We start from the raw sequence: 25,198 nt of genomic DNA on the forward strand, positions 1-25,198 counted from the left end.
AGTATAGTGTCCTAAAAGCCCAGGTGCGCTCGGCTACTGCAGTTTTGCAAGGAGCGGTACTCGCGTATCGTGTGAATGCGGTGATGCGGGGCTCTTCCAACAACCCTGCGTTGCATACAACCAGCAACCCCTCCCCACCCCACCCGTGGAAACCTTGTCCGGAACTCTCAAACCTCTCCACCACCACCCCCCCCCAAAATCAGAGCCTCATCCCCAAGAATAAGATGCCCAGCCAACCAGCCAGCTACCTTCCGCAGCTCCTTCTCGATCTCGCCCGCTTTCAGCACGATGGGCCCCCGCACCGCGTACTCCACCGCCTTGACCTGCGGGTTCATGGATTCCAACGTGAGGATCTTCTCGCGGGGCGCCTTCTCTTTCAGCTGCAGCGCGGGGGCTTCGGCGGCGGCGCTGCTCCAGCCAGCCAGCCCCAGGCCCAGCCCCAGCCGGGCTGGCCGCTCCGTCCCCATCGGGGGCCGGGCGACGCTGCGCTGGGCATTGAGCGGCCGTCGGTGGCGCGGCTCTTTGCCGGTGGCCAGCCAGGCGAGGAAGCGCACGGCCTCGGCTCGGCGCTCGGGGAGGCGAGGGGGAGTGGCGGTGGCGGCGACAGCAGCGGCTTCCCTGCTCAGCCCCGACAAGCGATGCATGGTGCCTTTCAGAAAAAAGGAGACAAGAAAAGGAGAAGGTTACGAGCCAGTCCCGAGGCTGTTATTCAGTTGGGGTCTTGAAACGTCTTGCAGGCAATCCAGGCGAGCTCAGAAAGCACCGAGGCCACCTCGTTTCTTGCTGACGAGTTCGATCCTGACCGGCTCCAGGTGGACTCAGCCTTCCATCCTTCCCAGCTGGGTAAAATGAGGACCCAGATTGTTGGGGGACAAGAGGCTGGCTGGCTACCGCCTAGAGAGGGCTCTAAAGTACTGTGAAGCGGTAGATAAGTCTAAGTGCTATTTCCTTCCTTCCTTCCTGGTACAATGGTTAGAGTGCAGTATTGCAGGCTCTGCCCACAGCCAGCAGTTCAATCCCAGGTGGACTCAGCTTTCCATCCTTCCGAAGTGGGTAAAATGAGGACCCAGATTGTTTGGGGGGGGCATAGGCTGACTCTGTAAACCCGCTTACAGGAAGCAGTAGAGCAACATGGAGCGGTGTATAAGTCTAAGGGCTATTGCTATTTGAACGCCAGCTTCAAAGGTTCTCCTATAGCTGAGAAGATTAAACCGGGGATGGGGAGGGGGGAGGAGAAGCCACCCTCCCCTCTCCCCCACCCCCACCCCAGCCCAGCGCTGCAAAGGCGCTCTCCGCCCCACATCTCACCCGCACCAGCGTCCTGAGAGAAGCAGAGAAGATCTCCGCTTGCAAAAGCAGACAAGCAGAGCTAAGCAAGCGTACGTCCGAATGGCTCCGATGCTTCTTCCAGCCTCGGCCCCCTCAGCATGCAAAAAAAAAGGGGTGGGGTGGGGGGCAGAGGCGGCGCTGCCTGGACTTGCGCCCCACGGAGCTCTCCAATGAGCGACCGGCCTGGCTGCCTTTGCAAACGACTCAGCGGCGAAAGCCGGCTCTAGGGGGAAAAAAACCCCATTGGGCGCCAGCACCACCACGCCTGCTGGACGCGGAACCGCCCGGGTAGGCGGGCCCTCTCCCCACAGCTGGCCGTGGAGGATTGCACCAGCCGAAGATGCGCTGCCTGGTGGGGCTTGTAGTTCCCCGGGACCGCCGTTGCAGAGGAGGGAGGAGAGGAAACTACATCTCCCGGAATGCTCCCCGAGCAAAGATGACGCGTGTCTTCGCTCTGGGATGTGTGGATGTGTGTGTGTGTGTGTGTGTTTGCGCGCGCGTGTGCAAGCGGGAGAAGGAGCAGGCGGGGGCGTTCCTCTCCTCTCCCCAAAGCCACCCCTCCCAACGGAACCAGACATTGAATGAAAATTGCAAAAAACCCAAAGGCGGTTTTGCACGTGGAAACAGGTTCCCCGAACGTTGCAAGACTCCCCAGCCGAAGATGCCGCGAGTTGCAACCGTTAGCGGAAGAGAATGAGTTCGGTGGAAACGCTGCAGATAGAAAATACGGTGGGGTGTGAGACCTCGGGCTTTGCGGGGATTTTGGAGTTGCGATCCTTCGCAAGTTTTCTTAGGGCGTCGTCGGCCGCGTTGGAGACCGCAGCGGAATTGAGCCGCAAAAGTTATCAGCTAAGGTTTTTTTGTGTGTGTGCTATGTCTCCAGTCCTCCCTCTGATCCGCTCCAGAGTCTGGTTTACTTTTGGTTTTAGTCTAGTTCAGGGGTCCCCCAAACTTGGCAACTTTAAGACTTGTGGACTTCAACTCCCAGAATTCTTCAGAATTAAAAATTCTGGGAGTTGAAGTCCACAAGTGTTAAAGTTGCCAAGCTTGGAGATTTCTGGTCTTATTTAAGCCAGCCCCTGATGGGGAAAAGGATGGATGATTCAGTGTTTTCTGCAGAATGGAGACGGTTGGAGTAATTTGGCAAACTTCGGTTCTGTTGACCACAACTATATACATTGTGCAAGCTTAGCTGTACTGAATTGTGACTCGCCTTAATCAGGCTTCGTTGACAAATAAGGAAGAATTAAGGGACTGCCTGAATTGTCCCCAAGGATGAAGGAACAGCTTTCAGAGATATGCAAATGAATAGATTCCTTTGAGTCTCAGTGTTTTTCCACTGAATCCACCAACTTTCTTGTGGAAAATAACCAACTTGATCAAATGATCAATTTAGGTACGGTTCATCTCAGTGGCTCTGTTTTCACAAATCCAGGATTAACTTACCCGGTTATTAGACTGACTCTGTTTTCTGGCTTCATCTGACATTAAACCATAAACTAGCCATATTTGACTGGAGAAGCTAATAAAGCACTACTTAAAAGATAAACTAAGGTTAGTGTTTGCAAAACACGTTGTTGTTTCGCTGGGTGAGTGATGCATTATTCCAGCAAAGGAATGTATTTGTGTGCGTATGTGTACACACACACACACACACACACACATACAGTAGAGGCTTTGCTCAAGGAAAATGTAAACAAAAGTGTGTGAGACATTAAAATGTGTTTCACTGTTTCTATGAAATTGTGTGGCGATTGGTGTGTCAAGGAAGGAAACAAAAGGTGGAAGAAGGCCTACTTTTCATAAGTAATAACCATAATCAGTAAAACTACAACATGATTCACGTTTGAACCCAAATGACACATTATGTCATCCATGCTTCAATATCAGATGATATCTGAACCCAGAACATCAAGAATCTTCATTCCATTCTTTTTATCCCAATAGCCTTTATCGATTTATTGATTTAGACTTTGTTACTTATTGAATATGTTGTTACACAGGCTCCCTTGTAACCATCTCTAAGGTTATTAAAAATGACATGACAAAACTGTAACAATAAAATACGTTAAAAATATACAATGGCTCTGTTAAAAAGGGAAGGGAGAATAAAAACAAGAGTATCTCATTCAAACAGGAAGATCTGTGGCATCGTTGCTTTTTCTTGTGACATGAATGCAAAACCCAGTCACATCCACCAGCAGCATGATGTGACTGCAAAAAAATAGAAATGTTTAAGTTGCATCGACAAAAAGGTCATTTCCAGGAAGGAATTTTCTTATTTTGATCAGGCCCCACTTCAAGTCCTGTGTTCGGATGCTTTTGGGATTCCTATTATTACCCAGAGAGATGGCTTTAAAGCAAATATTGAAAAATCATTATGCAGCCAAAGGAGAAAAACGTATCTTAAGTCCTGAGAAGGGAAGTAGTATTCAGAAGAGATTCAGGCTGCTGCCCTGTGGTGTTTGATCCTGTGGTGTTTGAAAAGAAGGAAAAGAGTATATATAATGTGTGAATAAGACTTGGTTCCCACATCACGTTAGGATTTTCATTTTTTTCACACAATCAAGCTGCAACATTTGATTTGATCTCAAGATAGTTCTTATCTTGGGAATTGATTTCCTGATTTGGTCTATCCAGACAACTGACTCTTATGACCTAAAATTCAAATCCTGGAATTGGATCCTGCATTTTACTTTTATTATTTTTATATGGTTATAAGACTAATCAAGTAATCAACTATAGCCAATCTACGATCTAAATGGCCTCAGATTCTGAAATCTGACTCTGTAATTAGAATACAGGCCAAGATTATGGGAAGTGACCAGAAAATTATCACCGATCAAATATTTACTATGATGGCTGTTGGAGTTCAGAGAAATACCTTGTTCATTGTTAATATTAAGCATGGTTAAGCCCCAGACGTCACACTCGGAGAAAATAATCAAAGCTAACATTTGGTGTCATATGCTTATCAGGGCATAGTTCGAAGACAATTATCGCAAAACTCAGAAGCCCCACGTTCAAAGTACAACAATGTGTGCCCAACTGTGTAGTCGGTATTTGGTTGATGACCAACATAGTTTCCCAAACACACACAAAAAAACCAACATAACATAAGAGACATAAGAGACATAAGAATTTATTTTGTCATTACACTCGCAAGCGGGTGCAACGAAATGAGGTGCTCTTCCACAAAGTAAAAACTGGACAAACACCACTAAAAAGAAAAAAAATTAAACTAAACACAACCAACCATACAATATGCATTGTTTAGCTTTGACTTTACCTGTTAGATCAATCTGTTTTTAGTTGTCCCCATAGTGCAGAAGATGAATCTAATTGATTTTGCTTTGCCCAGGAAATTGTCTTTAAGTGAAAAAATGAAAACCCTAGTGTGATGTTGGAACCAATATACTAAACCAGAAAGAGGTTGACCATGGTCAGTGGTTGCCAACCAGTGGACCGGGGACCACTGGTGGTCCGCAAGAAAATTTTGGTAGTCTGCAGAGAAATGTCACCCACAAAGCACACCACAAAGCAATTAATCCAGGCTGTGTGGGAACACAAGGCTGCACCACCCACATGGCCTGTGGGAACACAAGGCTTGAGTCACTTGCATTGAGGTAGTGAGGGGAGGGGGAAAGGGGAGAGGGGGAACTTGCCCCACTCACCCCACACATCTTGCCAGGACACCAGGCTGCTTCTTTCCACTTCTTTCTTCTGCTTTTGACTGCACACAAGGAAAGCAGCAAAGGTCTTTCTTTCTCTCCCCCAAACTCTGCCAGAAATGAATATTTGGGACCCTGCAAGGCCTCCTGCTCCAAGAGGCTGCGGCGGTGTGACAAGTCTCACAAAGACTCATTTCTGGCGGAGTTTGGGGAGAGAAAGAAAGACTTCTGCTGCTTTCTTGCATGTAAGCCAAAAGTCTCTCCCGGAGAACAGAGCTGGAGATCCTGCGATCCTGGTATCCTGTGATCCCAGAATGATCGATTGGTAGGAAAACGGGGTGGGGAATTTTTCTGCAGACTTTTTTTTGGATTTTCCCAGGGACTCTGGTCCACGGGATTTAAAATTATGAGTTTGGTGGTCCCTGAGGTCCAAAAGGTTGGCGACCTCTGGTTTAGATTAAGGTACAACCCCAAAAATATAATAGGAAATATTGGTGATGCGTTTATAATATTCCAGTTTGTCTGAATATATATATATATATATATATATATATATATATATATATATATATATATATATATATATATATATATATATATATATATATATATATATATATATATATATATATATTATATATATATTATATATATTTCATTTTATATTTTCATGTATGTTGTAGAATATATTTCTGTTGGCTCAGTGAAACAAAGCTTAAAATAGAAACCTTTGTTGATCCAGAAACCAAATGTTGTTAATTAAGCTAAGAGTTTGGTAACAATTTGTTATTTTTCCATTTGTAACATATTGGGCTGCTTATTTCATTTTGCTTTATACATTTCTTCCCTTGGAAAATACAGTTATATATATTGTTGTAGGTTGCATGCTTAAACAATAATCCATCCGAGGTTCGCTTATTTTTTTTTTAAATGTCAGGCTCACATTCCTAAGATCACAAACAAGCTCAGTCAGGCTTTTTATATTCTTTTTATGGAACTAAATACCCACTTTTCATGTTTGTACAATTTAGCTCAATGTTTTTGGCAACGGTTCCAGTTAAAACAAAGGTAGTGTTTTTATGCACAGCACGCAAAGAAAATATTCAGATGGCATGTGGTAACTTGCATCTAGTTAGGCCCAACGGAAGAGAAGCTGTATAGGAGATATGCTTCATCTCACACACACACCGTTTAATTATGCCAGTAATTGGATTTACCATTGCTAAATCAATGATTATAGATAATCAAGTTAGAGCTAACAATTAGCAATTCAGCCATGATGGTTGCTAGACTGACTCTCTTTTCTGGATTCATCTAAACCACAAACTAACCATATTTACAGGAGAAGTTGGACTAAAACATCCTCTAGTTTGTGGCTTGCCCAGCTTGTGATTTATTGCAGCAAACACATAGAATTTTGCATTACTCAAAGATAAACTTGCGTTAGTGTTTGCTTCCCCAATCTGATCTTCCAATGGCGAACCCATAAACAAGCCCATTCATCTTGTGCTGGTTGACTTCTCCAATTTCCTTCCACCTTTCTCAGGATTATAGACGTCTTGAGAGGACTGTATCTTTGTATAATGTGTCCAAGATAGGATAACCTGGGCCTGGTTGTTCCCCATTGCCTTTGCTTGTCAGAAGGTCACAAAAGGTGATCACATGACCCCAAGCAGTGCAGCCATAAATACATGCCAGTTGCCAAGCATCCGAATTTTGGTCATATGACCACTGGGATGCAGTGGTTGAAAGTGTGAAAAATGGTCATAACTCACTTTTCTCAGTGCTGTTGTAACTTTGAACAGTCACTAAATAAACTAGCTGTATCTTCATTGGCATCTCTAAGGCTGGTGGCTATACAGGACCTGTTTTCATTAGTTTTTCCCCACTAAGCTCAGAGATGAATTGTAAAAATGAAACAAAGCGTAGAATTCCAAAATTGAGAGTAGCTCTAATAATCAGTTGAGTACCCTTCTCTTCATGTCACTGATGTTGATAGGAGCTATAACTGAACATAACTGCTAGATTAAAGACTGATGTAGCAAGTAATTCTATTATTGGACAGCATTAGAAACAGCTGTTATAAAGCTTATGCCTTCTTAGTTTAAGCATTTCTTTGTCAATCCTGCAACATTGGTTTTATCTTTTATTGAGAAAACTATATTTAAAATATATGGAGGGAAGGAGGGAATCAATCAAATGACAATGTTGATCCAGAATTTTTCAACAATAAAGAAGACCCGTGGAAGGTATTCTAATGCATAAGACAGAAAGTTAAAATGACACCCTATTTGCATAAACCCAGAATGATTTATGATTCACTGGCCTTGTTTGCTGAAATCCATGTTAAATGATAATTACTGGTAGCTTCCAAAACTAGTTTTCAGACATCCGTGGATAGAGTTGGAAGTGATGTCATATTATTAGCATATCTGTGAACTGGCCAAAACAATATCCATTATGAAATGAATATATGGAGATTTATGGAGGGCAAAGGAAAAACTTAAAGTGAAAGGTTACGATCCTGTTAAGCATAAATCATTAGTATTGTAAAACAGCAACAGAGTAATAGATTGATTGTTCCCAAAGGATATGAATGGATCTATGGATCTATTTAGGGGGGGAAATTCTAATTTGATTTATAGGATTTTTCTTTAATGTGTATGTAATTAATCATAGGAAAATCACATTAGTGTTGTAAGAAGTGCATTAACTGGGACTAGGAGGAAAGAAGTATAACCTCCATGTATTTATTCTTGGCGTATTCATTGTAAATACTTCTGCCTCTGTTTTTTGTGGTTTGGTAGCATGTTAATTCTGCATGGATTGGGAGTTCGTATTTGATAAACATAACTAATATTTTCAAATTCAGTTATGATTTGTTACATTTTTTACTTCTGCCCTAAAGTTTTCGGCAACCTGCGGATTTCCTTCATTTTTGCTGATTACACCATGCATTTTATAAAGCAGCTGGAAAAAGTTAAGATGTAAAAGTTACTGTCCTTGAGTAACACTGTACTAGTTTTCACAGAATAGAAACTGTAGGAATAGACTCTTCTCCATTAAGGACTTGGGGAAACAAAACTGAACTCTTGAAACACACAGCATCTGCATGGATGAAGAACTGTGGGGAGTGGTGCACAGAAAGGCAAGATTAAACTTGCTTTCACAGACATTTTTTTCCTTTGGAATGTTCTGCTCATTTCAATGAGGCAATTCATATATGTGAACATCCACCCACATCATTTGATGGGGTGAATTAATGTGCTAAGTATTCTAGCTTAGGGTGATAACAACAAACGTAGGGCAAAATGATGGATGAGCTTATATGTGAACTCTATGTTTATATTTATAATTGCCTGTTTATAACTGCCTATATTTGGAGTTATTGATACATTCATAAACTAAAATGCCTTCTTCAGGTTTTAGTTGTTGCTATCTTTTGTTCTGTACTGACCCTCATGGGAATATTTGCAAGATGTGGTCAAAAAAATCAAGATGGTAACCATCATGGTTTAATTGAAGTTCTGCCCACATTCAAGATTCATAAAAAAACAAGTGGAGCTTCCATTTCAGCTACTATCCCGACTTTTAAATCACATCCTGGGGACACCCCTACAATCCTATAGGCATTTATTGGCCAAAATTTTGTCTTGATGTTGGTGCTAATGTTTGAAGCCAAGCCATCCAGCATTGCTTTGGATAATGAGATGGGAGGTATTTAAATTTAGTATTGTTTTTTAAAGAAAAGAGTATTGTAGGACTGAGCAAGATGTCAACCCAGTTAACTTGAGATATTTATGAATAGAATAGAATAGAATAGAATAGAATTCTTTGTTGGCCAAGTGTGATTGGACACACAAGGAATTTGTCTTGGTGCAAATGCTCTCAGTGTACATAGAAGAAAAGATACATTCGTCAAGAATCATCAGGTACAACACTTAATCTAGAAATCTAGGAATCCAGAAAGGAAAGAAGGAAGCAAAGTCATCCCTTTCTCTGCTCATCATCTTTTCCATAGATCTGGACAGCTAGGAAGTGTGGTTCTCTTGTAATGCAAAATTTAGTAACTGGTATGGAACAAACATGAAAAGCAGTATTTTTCTGCAGCTCGATCCAACTCAACTTTGGAGATAGCTCTTTTTTCAAATTAAAGCTTGATTCACCACCATTAGTAGGAGACACTCGTTTTCCCTTTCTTCTTTTGCGTATTCAGACAAAATGATTTTTCACGTGGAAGGTTTATTATAAGAGACTTGAAGTCTGCCAACTCTACCTTGTAGGTGAATTGGCTGGAACTAAATCGATAAATAAAAATTATATATATATTTTAAACTAAAGAAACAACATTTGCACAATGTCTTTCCTACGGACCTAGTAAGGAGCAGGCTAAGTCTATTGACAGGAACCAAAATGGTCTCTTCTGCTATGATGTCTTTTCCCTTCCAAGTTACTCTGGTCATATGAATCTTGAGAAAAATGTTCCCACATTGCTTTTAACAGGGTTTGTTAAAATGTTTTGCATTGCACAACATTTTTAGCTTGCTTCCACTACTGATGTTGACAGTAGCTGGTTTTCATGCAATTAGCATGCCTGCAAACCCATTTGGCTTGGTTGGTTTAGGATTCCTTGCCCTGAAAATCCCAGATAAAGATTCATTCTTGACCCAAGTGCAGCATGTTATATGAATACTCTGCTTCTAACCGGGGCATGGGGAGCTTTGCTGAAAAACAGGGCTGCTCAGTCTAAGGGACTTGAAGATAGATGGACTTCAATTCCCAGAATTCCTCACCTAGCATGGCTGCCTAGGGAATTCTGGGAATTGAAGTCAAACCATCTTTCCACCAGCACTTAGGACATTGATTCATCTTTTTTCTTCAGTGCTCTCAGGAATTAAAATGTGATGAATTTTGTCTATGATAACAGTAACTGGGCACCAGCATTCCCGACATACAACGACTGGAACCAATTTTATTTTGAGAAATTATTAGAGAATTTATGGCGGCGCCCTTTCAGTTTTCCCTCCTGAGGATAATTTTTTCCCCCTCCTCCTTCCCCCTTCTTAAACGTTACTGGGGTAACTAGCCAGCCCCGCCCCTTTCCCGGCGTCCGTATCCCTTCAGCCAATCCCGGCGCTTATTTTTTTATTTTTTTAAAAACCAGTCTTTAAACCACGCCCCGGACTCGCTCGCGGACGAGAGGGGTGCGGCTTGGCTTTCCCCAACGGTTTCGGGTTTCTGTTCCGGCCTTTGAAGAAAAAAAAAAAAAAACCCGACCCCGAGGCGGCGTCACGCGCGCATGCGCGGCCCGTACGTCGACGGAGGGAGTCGTGTGTGCTTTTGGGGAGGGAGAAATTTAAGAAAGGAGACACTGATTAGAAGTAAAGGAGGGGGCGCTCGCGAGCGGTCGCTTCCTATTGGCTGTGGCGGGCGCGAGGGCCGCGTTCCAGGGGAGGTGGGCGGGGCGGGCGAGCTCACGCGCGCTCCGCCGTCGCTCTTCGGCCGCAGTCGGCGCGCCGCCACAGAGCTGGGCGGAAGCATGTCTGCCGGCCGGGCCAAAAAAGTGAAGATGGCTACCAAATCGTGCCCCGAGTGCGACCAGCAGGTGAGAGCCTCACCGCCGTCCCTGTTTCAGGGCGGCTGGCTGCCCTGCCGCTGCCCTTTTCCCCTCTCCCTGCGGCTTGGTCCACCCTCCTGCCCGGGATAGCACACCTGTCCCATACAGGTGTGTTGCCCGCGTGGTCTGCCCAGGTGCTGTGGGGAGGGCGAGGATGCCCTCTCCTTTGCACCCCACCCTGGGTGCTTCTGGCTCGGGTCCCAGCTGGGAATCCCCTCCCCAAAGCACTTTTTTTAACCTGCCCTTTTGCAAATGCTGCCCATAATAGGTAAATAGTTGGGAGCTTGCAAAGCCCAGCCAGGTTAGGCACAAGGCTGTAAATCAGATTTTTTTTACCCATTCTTCTTCTTCTCAGCCTGATGTTCTGCAAAAAAGATTAGCCCTTTCTGGCCCTGGTTTGTTAATAGCTGGAGCACCTCTGGCGGGCACAGGGTTGGAGAAGCTGCAAATCAATTGCTCTGGTTTTCCAGCCTTGCAATATTTTACAAAGAATTTGGGAGGGTGGGGGGGATAAATTCTGGATAAAGGCCTCGATGTTGATCCCTGCAGGTGTGATCTGGAAAAGGGAAAAGAGTCTGGGTGACATTAATTCTCCTTATGCTGTAAAATGAGGACTTGCTTCCTAGAGAAATTATTTGCATGCTGATTCAGAATTTCCCAGTTGCATGCAGATTTGCATACAGGGCAAGAATTAGAAAATGGCTAGAATAGCTGACCGTACAGTTTTAGTTGAGCTAAGGGCACGTACTCTGAAATATAGATGGTTTTAATCTTTGCCGTTATTACCATGCTTCCTGTAAATGCTTTCCTGCCCCCACCCATGTTTTGTGGTATTAATAAGCTTTAGAGCCGTTACCATCCGTTGGACAAAAATATGTCAGTTTTACAGTTATCAGCCTACTGTTAGTGAATGTGTTGATCTGGGCGGGAAATCCCTTTTGTTTGTACTGGTTTATGCAGATAAGTTATCTTTTGGTTTTCCAGTTAGAGGCTGTTTAACTTAAAAGCTTATATATATTTTAATCTGTGATCTACATAAAGCAAACTCAGATTTTGTTTGTGGTGAAACAATGCTGAAAAGCATTCTCAGGAAATGAGAGTGCTGGAAAAATGGTTATAATGAATGAACTTTTGTTTTAGTAAAGCAGTTTGGTGTCATCAGTAAGGTATCTAGCTACAAGCCAATGGGCACAGAGCCAGTTGGGTGACCTTAGGCCAGTCACTCTCTCTCATCCCTTGGAAAGAGGCAATGACAAACCACCTCTAAAAATCATGCCAAAAAAAATGGCAGAGACTTTTTCCAGCCGGTCCCCAGGAATCAATACAAAAATATCTCTTTGAAAGTCTGTTTATTTTAGGTTTAGAATGATACAGTTCTTTATTTTGGTAAAAAAAAATGTTTATTAAACTTGGGAAAATATGTAGCTAACCTAGTAGAGTTTGACATTTTATTTTTGTTTATTTAAAAATATAATACAGTACAGCTTCAGTTGAAGAGTATGATTTGGAAGGGAACTTACACGCATTATATTCTATAATTCTGTTTCCTCTTGGCATCAGGATTAGCTGCTGGGGAGGGCCGAGTACTTCAGTAAATAAGCCTGGATACTGCTGTGAGAGTTTTCAACTGTTTTTTTTTTTTTTCTGTCTTTAATGATTTTCCATAACAAGAGAAAAAAATAGGCAAAATGTTGTAAGAATTCAGGATAGTTTTATGTGGCAGATGATGCAATATCTAGGCTAACATAAAATTCTAAGAACAAGGCTGTGCAAGCATAATAGAGGTAGTTCTAGACTTACAACCACAATTGAGCCCAAAATTCTGTTGCTAAGTGAGTCATTGAAGTGAATTTTGCCCCATTTTATGACCTTTCTTGTCACAGTTGTTAAGTGAATTGGTTGTTAAGTGAGTCTGGCTTCCCCATTGACTTTGCTTGTCAGAAGGTTGCAAAAGTTGATCACATGACCCCCCAGGACACCTCAAGGGTCATAAGTATGAATCAGTTGTCAAACAGCTGAATTTTGATCATGTGACCATGGGGATGCTGCAGCGGTTGTAAGTATGGAAAATGATCATAAGTCACTTTTTCCAGTGCCATTGTAACTTCGAACGGTCATACTAAATGAACTATAGTAAGTTGAGGACCTGTAGAAGCTTCCTTTAGAAGCATCTTAGGTCTGTTCATGTTAATGGGCCTGCATGATTGCAACATTTCTTTCTTAAATACCAGGCGGTTGCCAGCAATTTGCAATGTAAATCCCTTTGCTTGTTTCAAGCGGCCTCACAGAGGTTGAATTTGAGTTGGTTAGTTCCAGTGGTTTATGCCTTTTACTGGTTGTGTTATGTTTGTTTTGATATCCATGAGGTATTTGCTAAAAGCTAAACCATCTTAAGCTCTTTCAGCTTCAGACTTTATCTAACAAAAAAGTTTATTTGGTATGTAAAGTATTTCTACAGCGGAAGAATTTCCTGCAAGTTGGATGCTTTGTGGGAAATTACTGTTCCTGGCCAGCCTGGAAATTCTAATTGTGAAATATTTGAAGGAAATTAGGTTGAGGGTGATATAAAAAGCAAGAAATTACCCTCGTGTTCAAAAACTTGTATGTTTAAGTAAGGAAATCCAAACCATGTCCTATTGTATGTGCTCACATGTTTACACATTTACAAAGGTAGCACACAAAACAACAGAGGCTGTATTGTGAACTTGTTTGCAGTGGTAAGGGTAATTTTTTTTTTTTGGGTGGCTTTAGGCACAACTGATCCTGGTGTAACTTTTCAATGTTAGGCACTTTTCTACTGTATCATTCAGAAATTTGGGCTTTGATTGATGATGTGGTATTTCATCGCCCCCAAGGTCTCCGTTTTTTGCTTTACCCCCGTGAGAGGCAGTTTTGCAGTTTAATTTATTTTACCAGGCTGATGCCTCGAAAATGTTTATTTCTCATTCTGATGATATTTGAACTTGAAACCTGATCCAGTCATGCACACTGAAACACTTCCCCCTGTTAGGGAAGATATTTTGAGTTTCCTAGTTGAAAAAAAAACCCGAAAAGAGCTTGATATATATATAATCCATGGGAGGAAGAAGCTTTTTTTTCCTGTGATAATGCTATCATGTGAGGAAATCCAATAAAGCTGAGTGCTTGAGAGAGACAGGCTAAATAAAGAAATGTATTTCACTCAGGGCATGGTAGGCTGTAGCTTTTATTTCCCCAAAGATGGGTACCTACTGCAGCTTTAACAGGGAATCAGAATGAAGCTAAATGGTTACCACTTACCCTATGACTAACAACTCTTTACCTTCAACTTCCTGACTCCTCACCTCCATGCTTCAATGATGATTAACAGCAATGAAAAGATCATTTTTCCTTTAAGATCTCCCAATGCCAGACTGGGGAAAAAAACTACACATATTAAATGTGCATATAATTGTGTATTTTAAAACTGCTTCTACTTTTTTTTTACATTCCTGCCAGCTTGCTGCTTAATTATACAACAGTGTGGTTGCTGAGTTTTGTTAATGGCCTAATGAAGGACTAAAAAACAGCACTGAGGAATCTAAAGGGCGCCTTAAGATGAGGTGGAGATTATTGCTGTAATGTGCAATTTTTATTCTACATGCAGTTTCATTTCTGCATTGGCGTCATCGTTGGCTAAGACTGAAGCTGTTTTTATCCCTGTGTCCTTTTAACAATTAGTAATACTGGGCAATGTGTAACGTTCCCTTATCTCTCTCCCCCTCATTTGCTTAATGTTATTGGCATTTTTCAAAACATATAAAAATATGTCATATCGGCCTGTTGTTTTTTTTAAATCAAATTACAGTTGAATAATACTTTATTAGAACCATTTGACATGTCCCCCAAAAAATATTTTGGGGGTTTTCAGATGCAGGATGTAAAGCAAAATGAAATCAGGAAAAAAAACAGGCCAATAATAATAATAATAATAATAATAATAATAATAATAATAATAATAATAATAATAATAATAATAATAATAATAATAATAATAATAATAATAATAATAAATAATCCAGGCCAGTCAGAAGAACTACATCAGTCAATGATTTAAGGTGGAGTCAACAAAGAGAAGATTGCTGTTTTTGTTTACTCTCCTAACTGGTACCCGGGATTCAAGTGATACCTAATGGTGACTTGGTCCAACTAAGTTGGACAAGCAAAAATCAAAACCACGTGAAGGCTTATTAATAAATAGCTTGGGTGAATTCCACCAGAGTTCGGAAAAATTGGAAGCGTACTCATTATATTGTGGCGCAGTGGTTAGAGTACAGTACTGCAAGGCTACTTCTGCTGACCGCCGGCTGCCTGAAATTTGGCAGTTCGAATCTCACCAGGTTCAAGGTCGACTCAGCCTTCCATCCTTCCAAGGTGGGTAAAATGAGGACCCAGATTGTTGGGGGCAGGAAGCCGACTCTGTAAACCACTTAGAGAGAGCTGTGAAGCACTGTGAAGCAGTATATAAGGGCTATTGCTATTACATAGTTCTCTGTTTCTTCGCAATAAAAATGCATCACCTTGTTAGCTTTCTTTTATTTATTTATTTTGCAAACTTCCTCAGATACAGGAAGTCCTCGATTTACAACAGTTCATTCAGTGAGTTTTCAAAGTTACAACAGCACTGAAAAAAGGGACTTGGGACTATTTTTCACACTTAGTCCCATGGCAGCATCCCCATCGCCATGTGATTTGCACTCGGATGCTCGACGCTTCATACTGGTGATGGTTGCAGTGTCCCATTGCCATCCCCTTTTGCAACCTTACAACAAGCAAAGTCAATGGGGAAGCCCAATGTCAACTCATAAAATATCTCTATGGTCTTTTAGAGTTGCCAACAGAAATGGGGGGTTGAAAGAGCAGTGTGGCTGCTTGGAAATTGAAAGTGCATTCCATAAATAGCTTTTCAAAGATAGTAACTAGGTGATTGAAGTTTCTGCCATGCAAAATTCTAACTGGAGAGCATGATTGATGACTCTTGGCTATGGATGTGTCCCATTGGAGAATATGAATTACGATACACCCAAGGGTTGGAGGGAAAACCAGGGTCAAGGGTGACAATGAATTATGTGTCTCAGAGTCGGCTACACCCAGGTAGTGCCTACATGTTAACTCCCAATAAATCCTTTTGAAGTTTTGGAAGTTTCTGCCAGCACAAAAATCTAATTGGAGAACATGATTGGTGACTCTTGGCTATGGACGTTGGAGAATATGAATTATGATACACCCAGAGGGGTGGGGCAAAACCAGGATCAATGATGATAGTGAATTACATATCTTGGAGTCGGCTACACCCAGGTCATGCCGACAGGTTAACTCCCAATAAACCCTGTGCAGTTTTGGAAGTTTGGTTCGAGGCTCATGATTTAATTGGGGTAACTGCTGGAATCCTGACACCAGATTCATTTAATGATCAGGCAACTAACTGAACAGCTGCAGTGATTCACTTAACAAAACAGGGCCAGAAAAGTCACAAAATGGAGCAAACCTCACCCAGGGAATGTTTCACTTAGCAACATAAATGTTGGGCTCGATTGTGGTCGTAAGTGGAAGACCCTCGGTATACTCGATTCAGGGTATGAAAATACTGCCACACCTGAAGGTCCATCCCAGAGCCCATCACCCTCCCCAGGCCAGAACAACCACTTAACTCGGAAAAAAACGTATTTTCATCAAGGAACGAGAAGCTTTGGAAGAAGAAGCCTGCCCTTGATCCATTTAAGTTGTGGGGTTTTTGGAGAGGATGTGAAGCTGCGGTGACTGACAAGGCCGTACTTTGCACTAACCTTCAAGGTTGTGATGCACAAAGCAAGATTCCCATTCTCACCAAAATTGGAGAGCTTTGTGTTCCAGAGAGGGGGGGAGAGAGAGAAAGAAGAAAGAGAAGGAGAGAGAGAGAGGAGAGAGGAAGAGGAAGAGAAAGGAAGAGAGAGGAAAGAGAGAAAGAGAAGGAGGAGAGAGAGAGAAGGAGAGAGAGAGAGGAGAGAGAAGAGAGGAGAGAGAGAGAGAAGGAGAGAGAGGAGAGAGAGAGGAGAGAGAGAGAGGAGGAGAGAGAGAGGAGGAGAGAGAGGGAGAGAGAGGGAGAGGAAGAGAGAGAAGGAGAGAGAGAGAGAGGGAAAGAGAGAAAGAGAAAGAGAGAGAGGAAGAGAGAGAGAAAGAGAAGGAGAGAGAGGAGAAAGAGAGAAGAGAGAGGAAGAGAGAGAGAAAGAGAAGAGAGAGAGGAAGAGAGAGAGAAGAGAAGGAGGAGAGAGAGAAAGAGAGGAGAGAGAGAGAGGGAGAAAGAGGAAGAGAGAAAAGAAGAGAGAGAGAAAGAGAAGGAGAGAGAGAGAGCAATTCCTACCGCTCTCGTAAGATATTTACATTTTTCGCTTTGCGTGTGGGGTGGGTGGGTCTTGGACGATGACCAAAGAAAGCAAAATTAGAGAGCTTTCGCTGTGGTATAAATGTGCCATGGAGGAGTTTTGCTTTATTTAACCATTCCCCGAAGGCCTTGTTTTACTGCTTTATAAGCTAATTCTTCTGAGCAGCCCATGTGTTCTTGAAAGCCTCCAAGGAGCTATTTATAGCTCTTGTGATGAAAAGCTTTGGGGTGTGTTTTTTTTTTTTTTTAATTTGTAAAAAGTCTTATAATTGTTTCTTTTCCGAAACATCAGATCATAAACTGCTCTACTGCTTGGGGGGAACTGGAATCAAAATATCCCTCCCAAGTCATAGTAATGTTTAAGAATTCCTGGGAGGGAGATTCAATGGCAAGATAAAAAATATATGAGAATTCTTGGTGCTGCAAGAATGTTAATGTAAATTTTCTTGGCATTTTAGTGAACCCCACCTTCAAAAAGAAGCCAGAAGCTGCTATTAGACTCCCCCCCTATATTTAATGTCGTTGTTGTCTTGTTCAATAAAATAAAATCCGAAGAAATAGGATTGTTCTTCAGCAAAGGAAATGTAAAAAGGAGACTTGGAGGACGTATGCTCTCTTCAGCAAAACTGAAATATGCTAGCTGTGTTTAGCATTTAAAATTGCTCATCTCCAAGGTGAAGCTATCCCCTCAATTCCTATTTTTAAAAAAAAAAAAGAATTTCTAAAATCAGGACACACTGCTGTTGATTGAAAATGGGAATAAAGCAAATACCAAATGCCATTGACATAGAATCACTGTACAGGAGAGGCAGAATATCTCTGTGTTGGATTCATACCCTAAAATTCTGGGCTTGTTGTGTGTGTGTGTGTGTGTGTGTTTTAAATCTGCTTCCCATTCATGTGAGCTAAATTGTAATTGATTCCAGAACCATTAACATCAAACCTGCAAATTAAAAAGATAAAATAAACAGAAAGCTCCTTGGAGCAAAGCGAGTCAATGAAACCCTTGTAATGCAACTTAAAAGGCAGCGAAGGTTGGATGCGTTCACGAAAATGGCAGCTTTAGTTATTGACCAAGGAAAATGCCATTGGGAAAGGGAGACTTTGAATGCGATCCAGCATCTGTCCAGAAACCCTGGAACCGCTTAGACTGAATCGTAGCCCTGTTCTCCATTGGAAGCTGCATCTGAACATTTGTATGTAGTGCACGATGGGGAAATTTATTCTGTTATGCTCTTCTAATATGCGACAGTAAGCTTTTTCAAGGAGGAGACACATCCATCAATGCTGCGTCTCAGTTTGGATTTAAAATGGCACTCTAGTAGCATTGAGCATGCATTGCCTTTCTCCTAATTTTTTTTTGTTTTGTTCAGAAGAAATTATTATTTTTAACAGCATGAATGAGAGTTCCATTTTTAGGACTAGTTCTTCTAGAGTATCAACCTAGTTAATTACCCTTAGTTGCACAGTGAATGGCCTCCTTTGTTAATCGCAAGACATTCGAGGCAGGGTGGGGAATGCAAGCTGCACTCGAACAGTTATAATCTCCCATTCAAAGGCTGATCTTCAATCTTCATCAATGTATAGATTGTTTTAAGAGCTGTGCTGCTGGCAGTGGTTATAATACTGTGTGTGTGTGTGAGACGCAGCCCGGAGGGAGAGTTTTAAAAGGAAAAGTTGAATTCTGTAGCATTTTTCTTTCCAGTCCAAAACTTGTTTGTGTTCCAAGGTCTCATGTTGCATTTGTTTTCCTTAAAAAAGAACCCCCCCCCACACACAAATTAATAACAATCCATTGAAACAGTTTTTTTAAAAAGGCAAATAATCCAGTAGGTTTGTGCTGTAAAGCACTTCTTATTTAAAACATGTAATTATTATCTAGGCCAGTGATGGCTAACCTTTTCGTTGTCGCGCACTGAAAGTAGGCGCCTGTGTGTGCCTGCACCCATAACGCAATGCGCTGCACCGTTCAACTTTGTGCATGCACATGTGGAACCCCCCCTTTGTGCATGGTGCATACCTCTGTGCATGCACATACATCTCCTAAAACACCCTGCCCATGCACGGCAGATACGCAACAATCGGCTGGCGGGAGGCATGCGCACATGCGCAGTGGATCTGTTCCAGGCGACGGCTTGAGTGCCGGCAGAAATGGCTCCGTGTGCTACTTCTGGCAAGCGTGCCATAAGTTCGCCATCACGGATCTAGGCCCGCATGGTTGCTGGTGAGTGGGTCATCTCCAAGGATGTGAACTGCATGCAAAAGTAATTTTTTTATTGTGCAGCTGATTTATTGTCCAGGAGATAACCACGGTGGTATGGTGTCAGCAGATGCTTTGCAGAGGATCTTGTCCAGTGGGGTGGGATTCAAATAATTTAACAACCGGTTCTCTGCCCTGATGATTTATTCCAACAACCAGTTCACCAAACTGCTCAGAAAGTTAACAACCTGGGTCTCCTGAACAGGTGCGAACTGGCTGAATCCCACCACTGATCCTTGTCAGATTTGTCCATTCAGAAGTAATTCAGCTGGAATTCAGTTCTTCATTTCTTTGGACAGACATGCAAATACAAAACTTTGTCCATCAAGCAGGGCCTTTTTCTTTCTTTTCCACGTCCTATGGAAAGAATTAGTTTAGTTTAGTTTACTTTATTGCCATTGCACCTCGTATAATGAAATTAAACGCCATCTTTAAGTGAACATTTTACATAAAAAAAAAAACCACATCAATTCACATTCTATACAATTGAATTGAAACACCACCACTCCCGATATTGCATTAATAGTGCACTACACAGTAGAATTCAGCTACCCTGGGATAGAAGCTGTTTTTCAGCCTATTTGTCCTTGTTTTTATTATCTTGTACCGTCTGCCAGATGGTAATAGTTCAAAAAAGGGTCCCCAGGATGGAGATGGATCTTTGAGAATGCTTTGAACTTTCTTAATGCAGAGGGAGCTATAAAAAACAATTGCTATCTACCTGCCTTCCATTGCACGAGTCAAAAAGAGGGTTGTGAAAATATCTACAGACCCCTCACATCCTGGACACAACTGCTTCAACTCCCTTCAAAACGACACTATAGGGCACTGCACACCAGAACAACTAGACACAAGGACAGTTTTTTCCCAAACGCCATAACTCTGCTAAACAAATGATTCCCTCAACACTGTCCAGCTATTTACAAAGTCTGCACTACTATTACTATTAATCTTCTCATCACTCCTTTATCACCCATCCCCTCCCACTTGTAACTGTATGACTGTAGCTTTGTTGCTTGTATCCTTACGATCTATATTGACTGTTTCCTAGTATGATTTGACTGCTTATTGCACCCCATGACTATTATTAAGTGTTGTACCATATGATTCTCGACTCTCGATGAATGTATCTTTTCTTTTATATACACTGAGAGTATTTACACCAAGACAAATTCCTTGTGTGTCCAATCACACTTGGCCAATAAAGAATTCTATTTCTATTTCTATTTCTATTTCTATTTCTATTTCTATTCTATTCTATTCTATTCTATTCTATTCTATTCTATTCTATTCTATTCTATTCTATTATTATTCTATTCTATTATTATTCTATTATTATTCTGTTATTCTATTCCTCTTCCAAAGAGGGGAGAGGGCAACCCATGTTCCTCTGGGCAATGACGTTAACCCTCTGGAGTGCTGTCCTATCTGCCCCTGTGCATTTGGCAAACCGTACACAGGTGCAGTAAGTTAAAATAACTCTCTGTGGTGCAGTGGTAGAAGGTCACCAGCAGTTTCGCACTCAGTTGTTGTTTTCCTGAGAATATTCAAGACGGAGAACCCAGGACTTACAGTCTTCAGCGGTACAGCTCCTGGTTGTCCTTCTACACCTGTCACCTGGGCTTGTGTTGACAAAGGGATTAAAGCAAAGTCTCACCTTTCCTTCCTTCCTTCCCCTCCTTTTCTTGTATTTTTCCAAGGTTCCTGTTGCGTGCAAATCCTGTCCGTGTGGCTACATCTTTATCAGTCGGAAGCTCCTGAATGCCAAACGTTCTGAGAAGCTACCATCCTCTGCAGGTATCGTTTCAATTCACCTGGTTTGGGTTCAGCCCGAAACATAAGGCAGTCCTCGACTCAACGGCCACAATCAAGCCCAGCGTTTCCATGGCAAAAACTGAGACGGTTGTTTAAATTGAGTTTTGTCCCATTTGACGGCCCCTCTTGCCACGGCTGATCAGCAAATCAGTGCAGTTGCTCAGTTAGCGGCCTGGTTTGTTAAGGGAAACTGGTTTTTTTCCCCATTCTGCTTGTCCGAAAGTCACAAAAAAAGGGGATCACACAACAACCAGGGCACCGCAGCCGTCATAAATATGAGTCAGTGGGGAAGCCAGATTCACTTGTCAGTTGTGTTACTAACTTCACAACTGCAGCAATTCACTTAACAACTGTGGCAAGAAAGGTCGTTAAAATGGGTCGTAAACGAAAGGTTGTAAAACTCAGTAACTGTCTCATTTAACAACAGAAAATTGGGACTTAATTGTCATAACTCAAGAACTACCTGCATTAGACATTAATGTGCAAAAATAGAATTCTTCTTTGTCAACATTTAAGCTCAGAAATATTCTTTCTTTCTTGGGCTTGATTAACTCATTTCCATTTTCCCCCTTTATCGCCTCTCTTTCTTCTCCATATGTCCTTAAAACATTTTTTTTTGTTTGTTTCATTAGTGCACCTCTTTTCTATTGGTAGAGAAGATTTCTCTTCTTCCTTTCACCTTCTTCATTTACATTTGTTGGGCTTTTTTTTTCTGTCTTATTTTGTTCCTCTCTTTTGGGGCTTGGCAGCCCAGAGGTTCCTTGCAGATTAGCATTTCTTCTACTGGAAAAACTGCTCTAAACTATCTTCTATGAAAAACGAGTTTGTCCAACTTCAAAACTAAGGAACGGTTCACGGGGGACTTGATTTACGACCACATTCTGCTTTGTGCGTTTAAAGAAAGCCTGCGGACTTGGTGTCCCCACTCCTTGTCCAGCTTAAAGAAGCCGAAGAGAAAATACGGGATGGAGCAAACCTCTCTGAACAATTCCAGATCTGATAACGTGTGTGTGTGTGTGTGTGTCTGTTTTGAAAATGTCTTGCCGCAGAAAGCAGAAGTGACGCTAAGAGAAGGCGCACGGAGAGAGTCAAAAGGGAGAGGATCAATCCCGCGGTAAATAAGGACTTAGAAAACAGGAAAAGATCCAGATCGCACAGTCAGTCAGATCACAGCCGAAGAGGAAGAGGAAGGCCCAAGGCGGCGTCATCTAAAAAGCACGATGAAGAAAAAGGTAACGAACATGATTTGTTAAGTTGGTCGTTTTTTGTGTTTTTTTTAAAAAAATAAGACAACCTCCATAGTTTTGTAAATTAGAAATTAGACTTCCCCCCTTTCGTAAGACTCTGAAGACGTGGAGCCCATTAAATCAGGGGTGTCCAACTCGATTTCATTGAGAGCCGTATCAGGGTTATGTTTGACCTCGGCGGGGGTGGGGGGCGCTGCGGTGGGCGTGGCCAACTCGACATCACCCTTGTCAGGGGCGCCTGGGGTAGCCTGAGCGCTTTGCCAGTGAAAACCGGCTCCCGAGCTCTGTTTTCAGCTGCGACGCCCTCCTGCAACCCGCGGCCAGCAAAAATGGAACTCGGGGAGGGAGCTCACACAGCTGCGTTTTCACTGTCAGAGGCACCGTGGGCCGATCCTTCACTGTTTCCAGGCCAGCCCTATGGGCCAGATCTTAGCAGCCTGCGGGCCGGATCCCAAATTCAGTCTCTATTGAAATCATGCCATGGTGGCGCAGTGGTGAGAACACAGTATTGCAGGCTGATTCTGCCCACCGCCAGGAATTCGATCCTGACCGGCTCAAGGTTGACTCAGCCTTCCATCTTTCCCAGGTCAGTCAAATGAGGACCCAGATTGTTGGGGGGACAAGAGGCTGACTCTGTAAACCACTTAGGGCTGTAAAGCACTATGGAGTGGTATATAAGTCTAAGGGCTATTGCCATGCCGGACTTCAGAATACAGGAAAATCACAGAGGATGAAATGTCAAGCCATTTACTTAGAAATTATTATTATTATTATTATTTTGAAAGAAAAGTTACCCATACAACCTGGCTAACCTGGAATTAGGATGACCATATTATGATTTTATTTATTGTACGTTCATTAATGCAATGTGACTTTCACTGGAGGCGACAGGGAGCTGTTTGGCTTCACCAAGCCTGTTAGAATAAGTAGGATCCTCACCTAACTCAACACGCTGCTTCTTGCGTTAGCGTTCAGCGCAATAAACGTTTATGCCTGCATCTCAATTCCTCCCCTGTTTCCACTTCCAAAGTCCAGGATCTGAAAGACTCAGTTGACGCAGCATCTTTTCTCCTACAGAGAAACAAGAAAAAGAAGTGGACATGTACGCCAACCTCTCGGACGAAAAAGCATTTGTATTTTCTGTGGCCTTGGCAGAAATAAACCGAAAAATTATCAACCAGAGGCTGATTCTTTGATGCTGCAGTGAGTGGTGACCTCTGCATGCCATGCTGTTGGAAACCAAGTGGTGCATTTTCAGATCTTCCATGGCCTCTCAGGCAGTGAATGCTTGTTACCGTGTGTCGGTCGAGGTCATTTTGTGGGGTTTACACCCCTCTTCCTGGCTGCATCTCTGCCGCTTGTGATTGCTTTCGAAGCCGGCCGATGGTCAAGAAGCAAAAAGGACCAGCTCTTTGCTTTGTGGCAGGGGCAGAGGGGAGGGTCAGATGTCAGAAGCAACCATCCTTTTCACTCCGCTGAAGCAGCTGGAAGAATCTCCCAAGAGTTTTTTGCACACCGATCCACTTCAAACTGCAGTGTGTTTTAATTTAAACTGTCCTTCAACTGCGGATTTTCAGTTTGCATCGAACTTTCTGTGTATATAGTCAATCTTAACCTGTACATAGGTTGATAACCCTGGCATTTTCCTTTAATCCACCGATTGCGAAACCAACTGGTGGGTTTAAGTCAAACTTATTATTATTATTATTATATAATACGTTATTGGTTGAAGCGTCTTTCTGCGTTGTTCTAAACTTGACCAAATGGACGTGTCAGACTGTAACCATAGAAACACATGGGAATAAATTGCGTCGAACTCATTGGGATGGGAGTCAAGCAGGCCTATACTCTGCTGATGGGCTTTGATAAAAACTTATTTTATACAGCCTTTGGTGTTGGGGGTTTTAAAATCCTGTAATCCAGAATTTATTTTAGTTGGCACCAGATCAGCTCCGGTCTAGGATTTCACATGGAAATTGTCTTACTAAATTTGTTTTGCATTAGCAGTGTTGCAACGCCTCCATGTCAATTAAAAGAATTTGAATTGAGGCATCACATGTTTGCGGTTGCAGTGAAATAAGAGACTATTCTTTTGCTTCCTTCTTTTGCATTTAAATTGACTAACCGAAGCTCACATTTCGGTTCCCAAATGCTGCTAAACTATGTTTGTATAAATATGAGACAATATATCACATGGGATCATCTCAACGGCAATTCTGATGTTGGGACACAATGCCCGTTTCATTTTGGTGTTCTTGTTTTGATTTTTGAATGGGAAATCCTCAAGTCTTCTTCCAGAAATATTCAGAAATCGGATCAAGTACAGCCAGAGACGCTTTCTTTTATCTTTTATCTCAAATCAATTTATCGCTTCTCTGGAGCTTCTCTTTCCATTGTTGCAAGATGTGGAATAGAACAGAACAGAACGGAACAGAATTCTTTATTGGCCAAGTATGATTGGACACACAAGGAATTTGTCTTGGTGCAATTCCCCAAGTCTTTCGATGTTTTACCTTGTGCAAATCTGTCATGCAAATCTGGCTCTGTCAATAGAGTTTTTAATCCCAAAATTTGGTGCCTAATGAATTTGGCAGGGCAGCAGGCGAGAGGTATATCTGGTTATGGCATAGAAGTAGGACACGGCCACGTGGAGGTACCTCCCATACACCTTTACCTGCTGTAGAGCCCTTTTATTGGGCTTACATACCCTTCTGACTGAGTGGGCCCAGCTATGGTGTAATGCACGGAGAAAGGATAAGCTATTCCATCAGGAGCAATAAACAGCCACACCAAAATATGAAAATATTTCAGAATATATGTACAGTTCCCCCCAGTTTGTGTTTTTTCTTTGCTGTCTCTAAATAGAAGTTAGTTAGAACT

General features: G+C 42.3%; 2 protein-coding genes across 3 annotated transcripts in view; one reads left to right on the forward strand and one right to left on the reverse strand.

The window, feature by feature from the left end:
• Nucleotides 1-1,541, reverse strand: part of GPT2 (glutamic--pyruvic transaminase 2) — a 34,592-nt gene extending 33,051 nt beyond the window's left edge. Inside the window, exons 1-2 of one of the 2 annotated variants that reach the window (XM_026675904.2) lie at nt 1,315-1,541; nt 249-649 (exon numbers count right to left, since the gene is read on the reverse strand). In XM_026675904.2, the coding sequence (XP_026531689.1) occupies nt 249-644 (396 nt within the window). In that variant the 5' untranslated portion in view covers nt 645-649; nt 1,315-1,541. Of the gene's footprint in view, nt 1-248; nt 650-1,308 lie in introns of both variants that reach the window. The other variant, XM_026675903.2, reaches the window with a different exon arrangement.
• Nucleotides 1,542-10,271: 8,730 nt separating this feature from the next.
• Nucleotides 10,272-24,373, forward strand: HDIP1 (HDAC and MIER1 interacting protein 1). Its single transcript, XM_026675906.2, has 4 exons — nt 10,272-10,605; nt 20,957-21,053; nt 22,121-22,303; nt 23,396-24,373. Exons 1-4 carry the CDS (start codon nt 10,300-10,302, stop codon nt 23,512-23,514), a joined length of 705 nt encoding a protein of 234 aa, XP_026531691.2. The 5' UTR covers nt 10,272-10,299; the 3' UTR covers nt 23,515-24,373.
• Nucleotides 24,374-25,198: the final 825 nt, after the last annotated feature.

This window comes from Notechis scutatus, chromosome 9 (assembly GCF_049901735.1).
Source record: "Notechis scutatus isolate UNSWTSFEM ecotype Mainland chromosome 9, rNotScu1.2, whole genome shotgun sequence".
Lineage (NCBI taxonomy): Eukaryota > Metazoa > Chordata > Lepidosauria > Squamata > Elapidae > Notechis > Notechis scutatus.

What these genes read in the sequence shown, in the direction of transcription:
- HDIP1 (XM_026675906.2), top strand. Translation starts at nt 10,300, where the DNA reads ATGCGCGGCCCGTACGTCGACGGAGGGAGTCGTGTGTGCTTTTGGGGA. An exon ending in GAAGCTACCATCCTCTGCAG is followed by an intron (nt 21,054 to 22,120) that starts GTATCGTTTCAA and finishes GTCTTGCCGCAG; the next exon opens with AAAGCAGAAGTGACGCTAAG. An exon ending in AAAGCACGATGAAGAAAAAG is followed by an intron (nt 22,304 to 23,395) that starts GTAACGAACATG and finishes TTTCTCCTACAG; the next exon opens with AGAAACAAGAAAAAGAAGTG.